Source organism: Haemaphysalis longicornis, unplaced genomic scaffold (assembly GCF_048455015.1).
Source record: "Haemaphysalis longicornis isolate Haplotype H1 unplaced genomic scaffold, Haemaphysalis longicornis Haplotype H1 scaffold_1, whole genome shotgun sequence".
NCBI classification, from domain to species: Eukaryota; Metazoa; Arthropoda; class Arachnida; order Ixodida; family Ixodidae; genus Haemaphysalis; species Haemaphysalis longicornis.
In genome coordinates this window covers 468,760,142-468,775,428 of record NW_027526203.1, presented here as the reverse complement: position 1 = coordinate 468,775,428, position 15,287 = coordinate 468,760,142, and the positions used below count along the sequence as shown (strand labels likewise).

Here is a 15,287-nt window from a genome sequence, read left to right as displayed (position 1 = left end):
CTCCCGTTTTTGCTTGCACTGCGTAGACTGGCTCAAATTAGCACACTTTTCATCGTTTATCCGGTTGACAAATCGGTAATTATTTTACAAAGCGCGAAAGAAGAAAAACTACCATGCGCGGTTTGCGGCGGCCGCACCAACTAAGGCTGTGACGTTGAGAGGAGGGGCGCCGTGATTGGACGATGCCCAAGGTTAGCAATCACACAAGTTTCGGTTTCGGTTCTGTAAAACATAACCAATGGCTTTGTTGGATGGACATTCTCAATATCTCAGTAATCATCGTACCGCGCTTCTGCCATGTTGTCGGCTGTAAAATGCACAAGATAAGCCTCCCAGGACGGCTTGTAGTCGTAGCATTCACTAGCCGAGACCTACGCAGTGCATGAACGCCCTCCGCGTACCCGCAGACGCCCAAATGTCATGCGCTTTTCCCCCATATTTGGAGCTTGCCTCCCTCATGCCTGTATCGTAAAAAGCGTGTTCGCACCAGGCCAAGGGTCTGTTCATTCTGGCCTGTGCCCACTGCCTGCAAGCAGTCGGTGCTTATGGCAACAGCACGCCAACGAGAACTCGCTAGCGCGCCAGTGCCAGCCTGCGCGCGTTTTGTGAACTAGTTCGTGTAGCCATGAACGTTGCGGCCCCAAAAAAGGTGAACTCAATATAGAAAACATCGGCGGAAAACAAAAAAGTTAACTTACAAAAAAAAAAAAAAAGCATGTACCCGCGGGGATTCGAACTCGTGACTCGCAAAACATTTGCGGTGAATTCCGAGCGCCCCAGACCGCTGGGCCACAGAGCGGGACGCGTAAGCCTTGCTAATATAGGGTATATATTGTACAACCAGTTTACACTTTTATTTAGTTTTGGCATTTCAAGCCGCTTAGGTGACTATTTGTTGTACTGCGATCGTGCAGTAAGCGTCGCCCGAGTTTCCACAGTAGCTCACGTCTAGCAATTGCATTTCGTAGACGGAAAAGCGTTCGAAGATGCGTAGTCGTGCTGCTGACCGCTGTGCTTGTTCGCCCAGCGCAAAAAAGTGCTTCCCGCGCCCTAGTTTTACGCTGTACGGTAAAAATATCAGTTGATTTTATTTGCTTAGTACCTATATTGACTTCGCTGACTCTTCTCCCGCCTTCAAGAGGCCTTATATTTTCCTACTGGCGTACCAGTCAGCGAAGCGTCGCATGTGCAGCGCTTGTGTGAAGCGACCTTGACTTGGAGCTAGATACAGTGTACAAACAAACCAAGTAAAAAAGGCACATTCTTCCATTCACAAACGTGTCCTGGCTTCGTTTCAACTAAGCGAACGAATTGCGACCAAGCAATTTTTTTTTTAACCTCCTTGATTGCGACGACCCGCCGGCGGCCGGCGGACGAAACGCTGGGCCGACTGACTCTGTCGGCCGGGGAGCCGTGCAGTAGCGCAGCCGTGGCGCAGCCATTCGCCAGCTCATCCCCTCCTGACGTCACACGAAAACGCCACAGAAAATGGGCGAGCGTAAAGAGAGGAGGACAGCGTTTTCGAATTAGTTTTTCTACTAAATAAAATCGCGTAAACGCGCCTAGAGTGGTCGAAACATGGCCTGGGGACTCCGGACTACAATTTGCGCTAGTAATCCCGCAATGTTTACATATCGCTTCAGTGTCCCTTTAACATCCTCCCGCCCACGACAATGACTCATACTCACACACACACATGCACGGAACACGCGCAGGAAATAGCACAAAAATAAATAACAGCCAGTTCAGCCTCATCATTGTGATTCGTTGAGCCATCGGTCTCCGGTCGTGAGTTGCTTCCTTTTCCACCGGTGCTTTGAGGAGTGATGTAGCTTCCTTGTACCGGTTTTGTTCAGCCCTGGCAAGGAAAGTCCAACAACCCTCGGTTCCGGGGTAGGAGCTAGATAGCGGGCGATCTTGGGTCGAGGTTCTTTGCAATGCCGGATTGATTGGGATCCCTCGTGATTCAGACGCCCTTTTTGTCGGTAAGGGTGCATAGTAGCTTTGAACACTTGGTCTAGCTTGCCCCTGCAAGCTTCCTTTACGGCTGCAAGCTCCTCTTCGCCATACTCATTGAACATTGTGGCGTGGCTGATGGTGAGGAAGAGCTGGTGAGCAAGCAGGTCATTGCTGGCCCCGGTGCGTTGGTAACCGTCCTGTTCTCCCGGTTCGTCGTAGCCGCCAGGATCATAGGGGAACTCACCCTGCTCGGGCTGTAGCCTCAGACTGACGAACCCAGTCCTGTGCCCGCGGCAGGCACGCACGTAGCCAGTGCCGGGCGGCAGGGATGGTAGCTGCTCACACGTGACCGCTCGTCGTGTGCACACATCGCGATTGCGAACTGCGACCCCATGCCTCAGGAGGGATGATCGTGGCAGCGGATGGTGTGGCTTCCTGGAGCTTCCTAGGGGGCCGCCAAGCGTGGCAGTTGAAGCTCCCCGGTTGCCGTTCACGATCTCACTGCAACCAGGGTCACCTGACGGTTCGTGCGATCCAACTCGGAAGGCCGGTGCGCCGATCAGAGTCGGGGATACCAGGAAGCGCTGACTCCAGCGGAGATGCCACCGAAGAAGCCAGCGCCGGGAGCAACACGGCCATCGTCGTACAAGTGGGAACAGCGCACGCTTGCGACACTTAACAACCACGTGCTCTCTCAGCAAGGAACCCCGACGAGCGGCAGTGATGTCTAAAGCGTCGAGGAGCATCACGCTGGACGGGTCCGCATCACCGTACATCGTGGTCGTGGGGTCCTTGGAGAGGTCGGTTCCGTGGCCGTCTTGGACGACGATGCAGTCACCGCTGGTCGGGCGGCTGGGTGCACCCAGTTGTGCCTCAATAGAATCGGTCGTGCTCTCCGCTGGTTTCTCTGGAGGATCAGACTCGTCGGCAGCTGTGAGGACGTTCCGACGGTCAGAAACGCACGGCTCACACGCCGCGGGAACGTTGGCCACCTTGTCAGCCTCTGCGGTCATCCCGCTGTCACCGGAGGGCGTTGCGGTCTTGCCGTGCCTGATGACGGCGGAGTAATCGCTGGGCGCTCCGGTGCTTCGAGCAGCAATTGGCGGAGGAACAGCGGAGGGTCTGGCGAAGCACACCAGTGTACGGATCGTGACGACCTTTTCGTCGTACTCGTAGCTATCGAATAAATCGGCCTCAAGGTCGTCCAAATCAATGGTCTCCTCATATATGCGCTTATCGAGGGACTTCAACTCCTCGTACCTGCTTTCGACGGCGTGCAGGTGCGAGCGGATCTGGCCGGTCGATGAGAGGGGATCCTGAAGTAGCAATTGAATGGCAGCTACGCCCCTTGTGACGGCTTCCCTCACAGTGTCACGGTGGCGGCGAAGCTCCTCCATGGCAGACGGCGCGAACGCAGGCGACGGGGAGTCCTAGACACGAGCCCGAGCGGCAGACAGCATTCGATGACGAGGCTCGCAGAATTGGGTAGCTTCCAGGGGACCCCAGGCCTAGCGTCCTTGAAGACTGCGCCGCATCAGGTCAGGTCTGCTCGTGGGTTGTCTACGGGTTCAGTGTGGGTGGTGTGGAGCGTCAATCAGCCGGCCATGGCGGGCGCCGCCCAAGGGCAAGGCCTCCGAGATGAGGGAATCACGAAATATCCCAACCAGGAGGTTCCCAGGCCTCGCGAGCCTCGGAGACGCGCTGCGCCGTAAGGCAGTCCACTGGGCCGTTCCTCCCGGGTTTCACGGCACCAAATGTTGAGGAACTGGGCCCTGGGCCATGGCACCGCTCAGAACGCTATTTATTCCACTTCTTCTCCACTAGTTGATGATGGTGATAATGTCCTATACAAGCTCGTCTTCGTCTTTCCTCAACAGTAGCTTCACTTGCAGTGTCTGTGCAGCTGTAGGATTTCTAGAGGCAACTGCAAAAAAGGAGCAGGTCCATGGGGACTTTTCGGCAGCTGGGTGTTGGAAGGGCTGCGACTGGCTGTCCTTGTCACTCCCTTGTCGGGACAGTGTTCAGCAGCGAGGCATTTCGGAGGCTTTCTTTCTATGGCAGCTTATGGTAGCACAGTTCGGGGTTTCGTGAGGCATTGAACTTACAACGCGGCATGCAACAATTTTTAGGCCTCGCGTGCAGTGTAATTCATTCACATACTGGTAAACCTAACAACAGTCCCGAAAAAAGAAAAAGGAAATCGAGGTTTCAGGCTGACCAGTTGACAGCAGAGTAAAAGTGTCACAGAGTAAAAAAAACACACCTTCAAACGATGCGGTGCAACTAGGTGCAAGGCGCTTTTTTTTCGCTGATAGGAAGCGCCCCCTCCTCCCACCGTTGCCCACGAGTTAACTTCTCCTTTCACACGCATTCTTTTGTTCGCGAGACGAATCGGCAGGCTGTACCAAAGGGGAGAGATCGAGCGGCCATGATTTACGTAACCCTGGTGAAGAACAAAAACTGAAACTGAGGCTTGCTGCTATGTGGTGAAGCCTTTTGACCTTTTTTCCTGGGATGTTGGACCCAATGGGTTTGTTTTCCTGTCCCAAGGCAGGCATCCTGATTATGTTCGGGAATTGCAGACTGTAAGAAAATTCTACCATCCCTGTCAAAGTTGCCGGAGAATGACCTCACAGTTTATACCTGCCTTTTTCAGGAAGCTCTCCAGGGAAATAGAGCAAATCCTTGCTGGGGAGGCCGATGATCGTCTGGAAGAACTGATTAAGCAAATTCAAGAGTGAGTAACAGCCATTTTAATTTTTGCTCTAAGGGTGTCGTGTTGCACAATGTTATTGTGGTGTAGCTGGTAGCTCCCAGCAGTACCTTGCTGGAAGTGAGATCTGCAGGCCTTGCGCAGGAATGCAGGAGATAACGCAACTCAGTAGTTTTACACTTTTTGTTTAGTGCAGTGCAAAGGTTACTTAGAAGTTTGCATCAAGTTTTGCTTGCAATAAGATTTTATTCTGAAGAGTTTGGGCTGTGAATGTATTAAGGGCAATGCTTTTCGCCACGTGGTGAGGTGCACGTTCAGTCATATGTTTTTGCTATTGCTGCTTCATGTTCAGTGTTGCTTTGATACAAATCCTTGAAAGTTTTGGCTTGCTAAGGTGAGGTGAAAACTTGCAGGGCTACCCTGCTAATAGGAACAAGCGCTGCATCTTGTTCCTGGAAGCAAGTGGCAGCTGGATGCAGCTGTGTCGTGCATGGCAGCTCTTCTGCTGTGTCACGTTCCTTTGATTGCTTCAATGCAGTCAGTCTTGCAGATGAGAAGAAATAGCCTTAATGTTTAGCACACTAAAGGAGAAGTTGGGCTGTGAGGTTCACGAGTGCAAGGCTCGTAGTTTGTTTCTATCGCTCCAAGCATGGTTAGATGTGAAACTCCACGCCCATTATAAACCCTCTTCAGTGCTCACTCACAGGGCGAAAGTGTTGTGCTTCCGATGAGGGAGAGCCTCGGTCTGTGTGGTGGTGCAGTGAGCAGCGAGCGACGGAGATTGCCGAGCAGGAGCTGCAGCGGTGGGCCCGTGAGCGGGAGCAGGCTGTGCGGGCCAGCAGCCGGTCGAGCAGCCAGAGCCCCAAGGCCAAGAGGCCCCGGCATGAGGTGCGCCGCAGCAGCTCCCAGTCGGAGTACAGCGAGGAGCCGGACAGTGGGGGTGGCTCGCCGGTCAGCATCGAGGTACGACGGGCACCAGCCACACTGGTCGCCTGTGTGGCGCTCGGCCCGGGCCGTCAGTGCACTCGCTTGTACCGCTGCAGTAGAGCGTGCAAAAGTTCACGCACAAAATGGGAGGCTGAAGGGGTCGGGAGCCGACTCGTTCGGTGGACTCCTTCACGTAGCAGGTGCGGAGCTTGTCAACAGAGGTTGCCCCATTTGGCAGCTCCGCAACAGTCTCTTCATGTGTGTTGCCTGTGTTGTCGCATTTACAGTGAGCAGTCTGCCAAAGAAAGAAGAATGGGAGCGGTTAGATTATCGCTTTGTTCAATCTTGTATTATATATTTCCAACCTCCCAAACCCATTCGTGCATTTCTCGTAATGAAGTGGCCTGGGAAGGCGAGATAGAATGGCTTTTGCACGCTACGGGCACCTAAATTTGTTGTTAGGTTTACGTAGTTCTGTCTGCTTCAAAATTAACCCACTTGGCTCTAATTCTTATGAAAATTCCTATCTGGCCTTTTTTCCTTGTAGGTGTTGCGCACTGCATGCCAAAACCTTTTTTTCTTTCCAATTGGCTGCACATGTTATTGCTCCCCACCGCTGCTAACCTCGTTCCCCTTGGGCCTTTGGTGTGGCCCAGTGGTTAGGTTGCCAGTTTCACGGCATAAAGGTCCCAGGTTCGATTCCAGGGACCTTCCTAACCAAATTTTTTTTCTTGAGGCATGCACTCCCAGCACCTGCTTGTGGGCTGCTTGCCTCCTTGCAACTTTCCCTCACACTTTTTGGCCTAGCGTTTTCACCCTCCACTTCACCGATGACGGTAGTTTTCTGGTAACGCTCCACGGTGCAACTAAAAGCTTAAACAGCTCCGCTGTTAAAATTGTCTGCTTTTACATAGTTTTGTATATACAGTCCAACCCACTTAACACGCCTATATAAATACTGGTTGTAACAATATATTGGATATAACAATGAACAGTCGTGGCACCATCAATTTTGCTATATGTTATTTGGCAAAGTAAAATGCTTAATAACAATTGAGCGTGATAGTATGAGCCTACGTAAAATATAGTACCATATTTACCCGATTCTAACGCGCACTTTTTTTCCGAAAAAATAGGCCGAAAAATCGCATGCGCGTTACAATCGGATACAAAACCGAAACTGCCGAAACAGCGGAAATTTCGTCCCACCCATCGCCGTCGCCATCTCAAGATGGCGCCAAAGCTTTCAGCAACGATTTTTTCGGACGCAGCAAGCCTAGGCGCCTAGGCTTTTCTATCGGAGTTCACACAAATCGTCAAATCGTTTCACTTGCGCGCTTGATAACAGGAATGGCAGCAGCGGCTCCCACGCGTTCAAAACGAGCGGTCGGCTGAAGCGTGCACCTCTGGAGCAGCTCTCGGGATGGGCGTGCGAGGCATGGGCCACGATCCCATAGAACATGGTTGAACGTTCGTTCAGAAGTGTGGCATCGCGAACGCGCTTGGAGGCACCGAGGCCGAGATGTTGTAGTCAGCGGAGAGCGACGAGGAGTGAGATGAGTGAGATTACTTCGGGAAATAAATCGCCCATTTCTCTCGCATTCGTTTGTCTGGGTCACAAAGTGCCGTGTTCGTTACAATCGGAGGTGCAAGTTTTTTCGTTTTTTTTTTGCCAGGAAAATCGGGTGCACGTTAGAATTGGGGGCGCGTTAGAATCGCGTAAATACGGTAATTGGAGATCTGCGAAATATCATGGGTGCATTGTGTGTGACCAGGCATGACTTTAACCATGAAATAAATTGCAGCATCTTCTATCTTTCCAACACTTGGAAAAAGTTGGTGCCTTCTGTGTAGCCACGCCATCCCTAATGGAATGGAAAAGACCTCTTGACTGCCCCTCTTACCTCCTACTGTCAGCCGGCCCAGGAAGTAAGAGAGGCAGGGGGCAGCTCTTCAACACTCGTCTAAATTGAAATAAAGCTACAGTGGAGTGAAGGGGATCCTCTAGGCTACTGTTGCTTACCAATGTGAAAAAAGGCTGAAAAAAATGCCACCTTAGTAACATCAATCTGCCAACTGTTAAAAAGGAAATAAAACAAAGTCAAGGATTTGGTGCAGACTTCCTCCTATGTGAAAGACAATGGTCTTTCCTAGGGGCTCTGTGGAGTCAGTTGGCACACGCATGGCTAAGCCTGGGTGGTCGGCCGTGCAGTTACATTTCGGTTTTGTAAACATTGTGTGGAAACCACTAAGTGCTTCAAAAGTGATTTTTTCTGTCAAACCCTGTTATAACAATTGCTGGTTATAACAATGACTTTTTTGTGGCACTTAAATAGTGTTGAAAGTGGGTTGGACTGTACAGAGGGCAGGATACTTGTCTGCAGGATACTTGGGCTGCGGGCGGCACCTAGTGAAAGCGCCCGGTTTGAGACCGGTGGCATGTGAGCATGTACAGCCCTGTCGTCACAATCGCCATCTCTTTTCTTGCTTTGCCCCTCATTTTGGCTTAGGCACCTGCTTTTGCCACAAGAAGCTCTGCCTGCAGTGCTGGGCTGGGAAATTGGAAACTATTTCACAGAGGAGGTGGCCAACTCTTTGAGGTGCTGGCTAGCAGCAAGAGTGCCATTTCGAAGCCCAACACTGGGGACTCGAATTTGCTCTGTGGGCAGTCTGTCGGTGCACTTGTGCCTCGCATTGAACAAGCCCAGCTGTTGCTGGCCTCTGCAGGTGATCAGAAGTACTTAAGAAGAGTGATTGGGCGCACAGAGATAATCATATACTTACGGAATGACAGGATACCGCTTCCAAGTTCTCAGGTGCTGACACTTGGCGCCAATTGTGGCCCTACCACGTGGCAGTAAACAGTTGCAGACAACTGTTAGCAGTGTGGACTTGTGTCACTAGACAAGGTTACAGAGTATCGGCACTCTTTTCTCCTATTGTTCCGTGCCGCCGCCGTAATCGTTGGTCTATTCGCATCACGTGACATTTGTTTATACTGCGACGGTTCATGGGCACCGCCATTTTGTTGTTTCGCGTTTTCTGCCGGTCAACTGTGGTAGTAGCCTCAGCTTGTCCTCCCTGCTCTGCGGCTGCGCGCAACTGGCGTCGTTCCAAATGCGAATCAGAGATAACGTGTGTAACAGCATTTCAGCTGCAGAAATGTGTCCGAAGATGCCAAGTTGCTGCGTCTTCGGCAGTGTTGTTTAGAAAGGACCTCGTCAAAGTTACCCGTGAGGACGCAGAAGCGGCAATGTAAAACACTGATAAACAACAAAATGGCCGCCGTTGCTCACATGCGTGCCTCAGTGACGGTACTCTGTATCTTATCTAGTGACACTAGTGTGGACATCTCAAATCACTCGGGATAGTTTTACTCGGCAGAATTATTGTGAAAAAAATAATTTTGGCTACCTGGATCCTCAATGTGCGCCAGAGTTTCGACACACAGGCATTTTAGCTTTTCGCCTCCATCAGTAAAGTGCCCACCACTACCCTGACCACGACCCTTGGGCTCAGCAGCACCGCATCTTAGCCACTGAACCAAAGACGCAATTTGTAATTTCTGGACTCTTGTGCCATTGCAGCTGGTTTAGTTGAATAGTGAGAGGAAAGTGGAGAAAGACGGTGGTGCTTTTGAATGCATTTGCAGCCTGGGTTGGTAGCTGTAAAATTTAACCTGACTGACTTCTAACCCACTGTTGACGCGTCGCATTCGTCATGGAGAGTTGTACCGATAAAATTGACTGTGAATCGCGCTCGCCGTGGGCTCCAATGCCTTTAACATGGAACTGTGGGCAGCCTAGGCTCATTTCATTGCTCCTAGTTAGTTTAAAAAATGGACGTGCAAGCAAATTAATGTTTCCATTCTCCTCACCTGAAAAAAGTAGCGTTGATATGTGCTTGTGAAATGGAGGCAAGTTGTGTTGAGTAAAGACTTGGAGCCTGTGGATGGGCCTGCATCAGTATTTTCAACCATTTGCCACTACTGCTGTTGTAAATGTAAAGAGTGTTCTAGCACCTTGTGAAATTGCTTTGTAATTTGCTAGAAACAAAGTTATCAAGAATCTTGGTGACATCCTGAATGGTAGCTCATGCCCTGCTACGTCTCTTCTTTACCCGTTCCACATAAGATCTCTCATGCATCCTTTGATACGTTGAACAGGGGGGGGGGGGTCGTTTAACGTATTGCCAAGTTGACCGCACCATTTGGAGTGCACCGGCAGGTGCATGGCTGTCTCATCCCATGGAAAAGCAGGATTTACAGCCAGCAGTCTCTTTTCACCAAACAGTATATGTTGCTTCTGCGGGGAGGTTGGTGAGCGGTGGCGAGCTGTTTCTTTCCTGTTGTTAAGCCAGAAGTCCTGCTTTAGGGACCAGGCTTTCAGGGCGCAGGAATTGTGCCGCAATTTTCAACATGGATTCTGCAGAAAGGAAAGCAGCATTGGCACACAGTACACCGTTTTCTTAAAAGCTCCCCCAAGGTGTGGTCGTTCTTGTGTAAATAATTCTGCAGTGAAAAGGTCAACTTGGCCATTTCCAAGGAACGGACAGAAAGAAAACTTGCGCGTCCGGTGGCACCCAAGTGGAGTTGATGGGTTTAGCAATGAGTAAGCAAATGTATTTAGAAATGACGATTGAAATTGTGGCCTCTGCAGGTGGAAGACGTACCGAGTCCGCCGTCATCACAAGGAACACTGGACGTGGAAGGACCATGCACACCCCAGCGAAAAGTGCTTTCACCTTTGCCGGCAACCCCTCCAACACCCCCAGCTGTGTCCACATCGTTGTTGACCTCGTTGCTCAAGTCCCCAACTCCTTCCAGTCCGATATCGTCCAGCCTCTGCTCCCTCACCCCACCTCCTGTGCATCAACCCAAAGAGGTGTGTGCACCTGGTGGGGCGACCTTCGTTGGGCTGCATGGAATTTTTGAGGGGGCAGAGCTGCCAAACCTGATGGCTGGAAGGGGCATGTCCGACACTGTTTGTGGCTGGTGTTCTAGAAGGCCTTCGAGCAGTTGTCCGAAACAGATGGTGCTTGTGCGCGTTGTAGTCCGATTTTGAAGTCAGTATGGACGGGCATGCTCACCTGCACAAATGGACTGCCTCAAAATGAGTTTTAAGGCTGCTTGTGCTAGGCAATGTTGTGTTTTTTTTATGTACCAGCTGACTGTATCAAGGATGCCATTGACCTAGCGAGGAGCCAACAAAGCAATCGTCAGTGCACAGGCCGCAGTTTTCAATTGTTGCCCAGCCGATGTGCGTTGAAACGGGGTCTAGCAGCACGCATGGGCCTGGTTCATGAGTGCGCATCACAAATTCATTGGCTTACATGACCACCATCGCTTGAACTCTCAAGCATCTGCTGGCATATGCATGGCATGGTTCTTAACTATCTGAAGCTAAGAACAACACCAGAACTACTCAGTACATACCTTGCAGTAAGAAAGCATTTGGAGCTTAGGTTTTCCGCTTGTAAAAATAGTGAAAAGGAAATGAGAACAAACTCTATCCAAAGCAGTTATTATCAAGTAAGGTAACGGTTGCACTAAACTGTAAAGTTCCTACCGTATTTATTCGGTTATAAGGCCGTCACAATTATAAGGCGAAGGTGCAGTTTGGAGGGTCAGAAAAGAAAAATAGTATATTTCTGAGCTTCGAAAATAAGGCGGGGTATGACTTCGAGACTGGATTTTGGAAAAAAAACCTTGCCTTATATTCGAACAAATGTGGTATTTGCACTTCTGCATGCTGGGCGAATGATGTTGAGAATGTGCCTTTCTTTACGGCTGCCACTGCAGCTGACTGGCGTTTGTCTGCGCTCCCCCTTGTCGCAGCAGAGCAGTCCTCGAACGCCCTCATTCTTCAGCCAGTCAGCCGCCCGGCAGTTGGCGGCCCTTTCTCCCAGCACCACATCAGGCACCCCACCCCGCTTCTCTCCAACACGCACCAGCACAGACTCCATCATGCGTCCCTCGTCAGTTCCCATGCTCTCCCCTCATTCGGCCACTTCATCTGGTGAGTGCCTGGCCCCTCACAGGTCGCGTCCGAGCCCTGTTGTCAGCTGCACTGCTGAGCTTCCCGCTCCCATGCCTTCTCGTGCGATGTGGGCCGAGAGTTCTCTCAAGCTCGTTGGCATGGGAGCCTCAGGTCGTTTCATCTCGTGACACTCTCTTAAAAGTGATGCAGCTTTTGTCAGCTGCCTTTTTGCCTTTGGGTACTCGGGCACTACTGTAAGGGAACGAGAAAATGCAAAACAGTAATAATAAATCAAATGAAACCATTGTCAATGTACCTTCAGTGCCAGTGCCTAAGAATAACTAGGGCAGCATTTTGCCATCATTGGCACCACTGCCCTCTTGGACAATCAATCGCTGCTATCCACTTGTCGTGCATAAAGCAGAAGCATAGAGTGGTGGCCTTTAATTGTAATAAAGCCATTTATATTGCATGCAGGCAATGAGAGATTTGCTTTTGCAAATGAAGACACTCTGTACTCTGCGCATTTATGCTCTAGTATTTACAGAAAACCGTTTTTTTTTCTTGCAGTTCTCCTCATAGACAACTGATAGAAAACAAAACAAAACAGACACTAAAATTTTCCTGCCTGAAGCCACTGATTTGAAAAATTGGCTTACTATGTCCACGCATATGTGACCTGTGACATTATAATATTGGGGCTGAGAAGGCAGAGGATGAAGCATAGCAAGGTGCCGATGTTGGAGAATAAAATTTCTCAGAGGCCTTTCCCTGTTGCAGTGCCTGTGTGCAACTAGACTATTATAATGTTCTCGTATAACTCTTCGTGAATAAGAGAGCACCACGGTGACATATGGCAGTCAGAAAGAAAAGGGGAGGCAAAATCTGATGAGCAGCAGTTAAAAAAAAAAAAAAACACCTTGGTAGATTTTTTTTGTTACAGGGATCGGTAAAACACGAAAGTGGAATGTGCAGCGAATTCTAAAGCTGAGCGTGATTTGCGGATCAGCGGCTGCCTTGTGGGTGGGCTTGGCGAGCAACGTCCTGCTGGCGGGTCGCTTTGGCAAAGGTGTACTTGCCTCACTTCCGTGACGGATACGACGTCAGCAAAATCTTGGTGCATAGCAGCATAAAACACTTTCTTGTTAAAATATAAAACCCGAAAACGAACAAACCGAAGTATAACGTACTCTTTAGTACTAAAGGTTGCTTCCTCGCAAGAAGACCGTGTATGCAGGGGTGCACCCTTTACAGGCCGCTTGCTCAGTTGTACTGACGTCACTTCCTTGACGGGTATGATGTCGGTGAAGTCTTTGTGTATCCTGGAATAAAACACTTTCATGTTAACAAAAGAAAACACTTCTGTTAGTAATATTCTGCTCTTGGCAGTGGCATGTGTTTGTCTGTCAGTTTCAACTGTTCTGTTCAGTTGATTGATTGATTGATTGATTGATTGATTGATTGATTGATTGATTGATTGATTGATTATGGGGTTTAACACGCCAGAACTACACAGGCGATGAGGCGCGCCGTAGTGGAGGGCTCCGGATTAATTTTGACCACCTGGGGATCTTTAACGCGCGCTAAAATCTCGTACACATGGGCGGTTTCGCTTTTCGCTTCCATCAGAAAAGCGGCCGCCACGGCCAGGAGTCGAACCCGATCGTAAAAATGGATGTTTGTACAGAATATGGCCAGTTAGAAATGCATGCCCTAAAGTTTACAAGGACAATCTCGCAAGGTCTTGTAACCAAGATGACAAGCTGGAAAGAAAAAAATGCGGTTTCTTCTGCGGGGGTTTGCGGGAAGGGGGAAGAAATATTTCAGAAAAGCAGTTTGTTTGGGAGCGCCATTGCCCTCCCTCCCAGACAGACAGTGACAGAAAATTTTGTGCATTGGTGGTATGGATAAGATGGGCTCATTTTGCAAGGTGGCTGCCAGCAAATGTAAGTCCTTTTTCAGTGCCTCTGTTTATGAAGGCATTGTTTGTACAGGGACGGGGGTGGGGTCAACACCAAGCAAAGTGAAAATACAGACAAACAATCCTATGTGCCTAAAGGTTCTGCTGAAAAGTTTGTGCACTCAAGAAATTTTTGCTCTGCAGGGGCTAAACAGGGCATTTTTACACCTTACTGCTGGAAACAGTTAAGTACTTTTTTGTTTTGAGCTATCAGTTATCATCTAGCACAATCTGTTGTGCGTAACATTCTGTGGAATCTAGGAGTAGTGCATTCTGTACAAGAACCTCTGGTGCAACTGCGCCTGTTGCCGAGTGGGAGTATGTTCAATCCTGAAGGCATTTGAAAGATTGCCCTGTTAGAATAACACTAACACCACTTTTAACATAAACTTTGCTTAAATGAGTTATATAAAGAGGAAAACGGAGAATAGACATGCGGAGAATAGGCATTATGGGCCACTTGTTGCAGTTGACTCTGGCCTACAAAATACAGCGGAAATTAAACAAGCATTGGAACGAGCTATTTGTGCTTGAATTTAGTGCATATTCTTTTTATAGTAGTAAAAATGGTGGGCTAAACAATGGAAGTTACGAACGAATACGTAAACATAGAAGCACTGTGCATGTGGCGCGCACTGCGCCGGCCGACAGTGCACAGCCGTCGGGCGCATCGGGCTTGTCTGACGTGACACTGGTGAACTGACATAAGTGGCACGGCCACTTACGTGGTTCTGTTTGTCTGATGTCACACGAAACCATTACTATCAACCGTAACAAAAATATGGCAGGTATACAAGTTCATTCAGAAGCAGAGTGCAAACAGTGGTCCTTGAGCAGTATTGCTGTGCCGTGTAGGAAAGGGGATGATAAACAGCTAACCAAAGGCACGGCTGGTCTGGACGCGCACAGCCCCGGTCAACATACTGCCTGTCGTTTTGGGTATAATGACGTTGACGTGACATAGCATGCGATGCAACAGGAGAATTGAAATTTTGGCTTAAATTGTTTAGTTAATGAGTGAATGAAGTATTTTTTTCAGCCGGAGAAGCACTGAGGGTACTATAAAACACCAAAACATTTGACTAGAACTTGTGTTTTGTCTTCATCTTCATGACAACTTTCTCAAAATTCATTGTGACATTGCTTGTCTCCCCCTGCCCACTTTGATAAAGAAGAAAAAAAGGAAACCAGTACCAAGGTGGTAATGTGAACCAATGCTTAAGCCTGGCTGTGGTTGTAAAGAGTGCGAAAGTCTGTGTTTGCGATCGCAAGATTGCCACTGTTGTACCAGGGGTGTGTCCAGTGCCCCCCCCTACGCTGGCACTGCGAGCAGTAGAAGAGGAGAGCTGCAAGGGAACAGTGGCATTCGGGTGGCCACTGGAAATTATGGAAGAGGTGTTGCCTGCACAAAAATAGTAATGCAAAAAGGAGTCTGCATAAGAAAAGAGGCTTCTAGAATTTTCTACTGCATAATGAGGTGCATGTAAACTGCTGTCTGATGGAGGAAAGTATAGAGCATTATGAATTACAGCATGAAAGAAGCAAAACATACAAGAAACTGCTGACCCACTTGCAGGCTGGAATGGAAGTTCTTGCAAAATGAAAGACATTTGAAGCACTTGAAGAGAAATCTTGTGAATAATTTGATGGGGTGCTTGCTGCACTACTGTGAAAAATGAAAACTGGCAAACATTGGTTTTGGTTTGGGCCAACATGGCAGTCTTTTTTTCCTCCGAGTTGGACATGCTGA

At 49.4% G+C, this 15,287-nt stretch overlaps 1 protein-coding gene across 5 annotated transcripts in view; it reads left to right on the top strand.

Annotated features, from left to right (window-relative positions):
• LOC144156227 (bromodomain-containing protein 8-like) overlaps positions 1 to 15,287 on the top strand; it is a 97,340-nt gene that overhangs the window by 7,631 nt on the left and 74,422 nt on the right. For 4 of the 5 annotated variants that reach the window (XM_077688133.1, XM_077688131.1, XM_077688129.1 and 1 more), the window contains 4 exons: positions 4,616 to 4,696; positions 5,434 to 5,635; positions 10,258 to 10,482; positions 11,436 to 11,616. In XM_077688133.1, coding sequence (XP_077544259.1) covers positions 4,616 to 4,696; positions 5,434 to 5,635; positions 10,258 to 10,482; positions 11,436 to 11,616 — 689 coding nt within the window. The remainder of the gene's footprint in view (positions 1 to 4,615; positions 4,697 to 5,433; positions 5,636 to 10,257; positions 10,483 to 11,435; positions 11,617 to 15,287) is intronic. The other variant, XM_077688130.1, reaches the window with a different exon arrangement.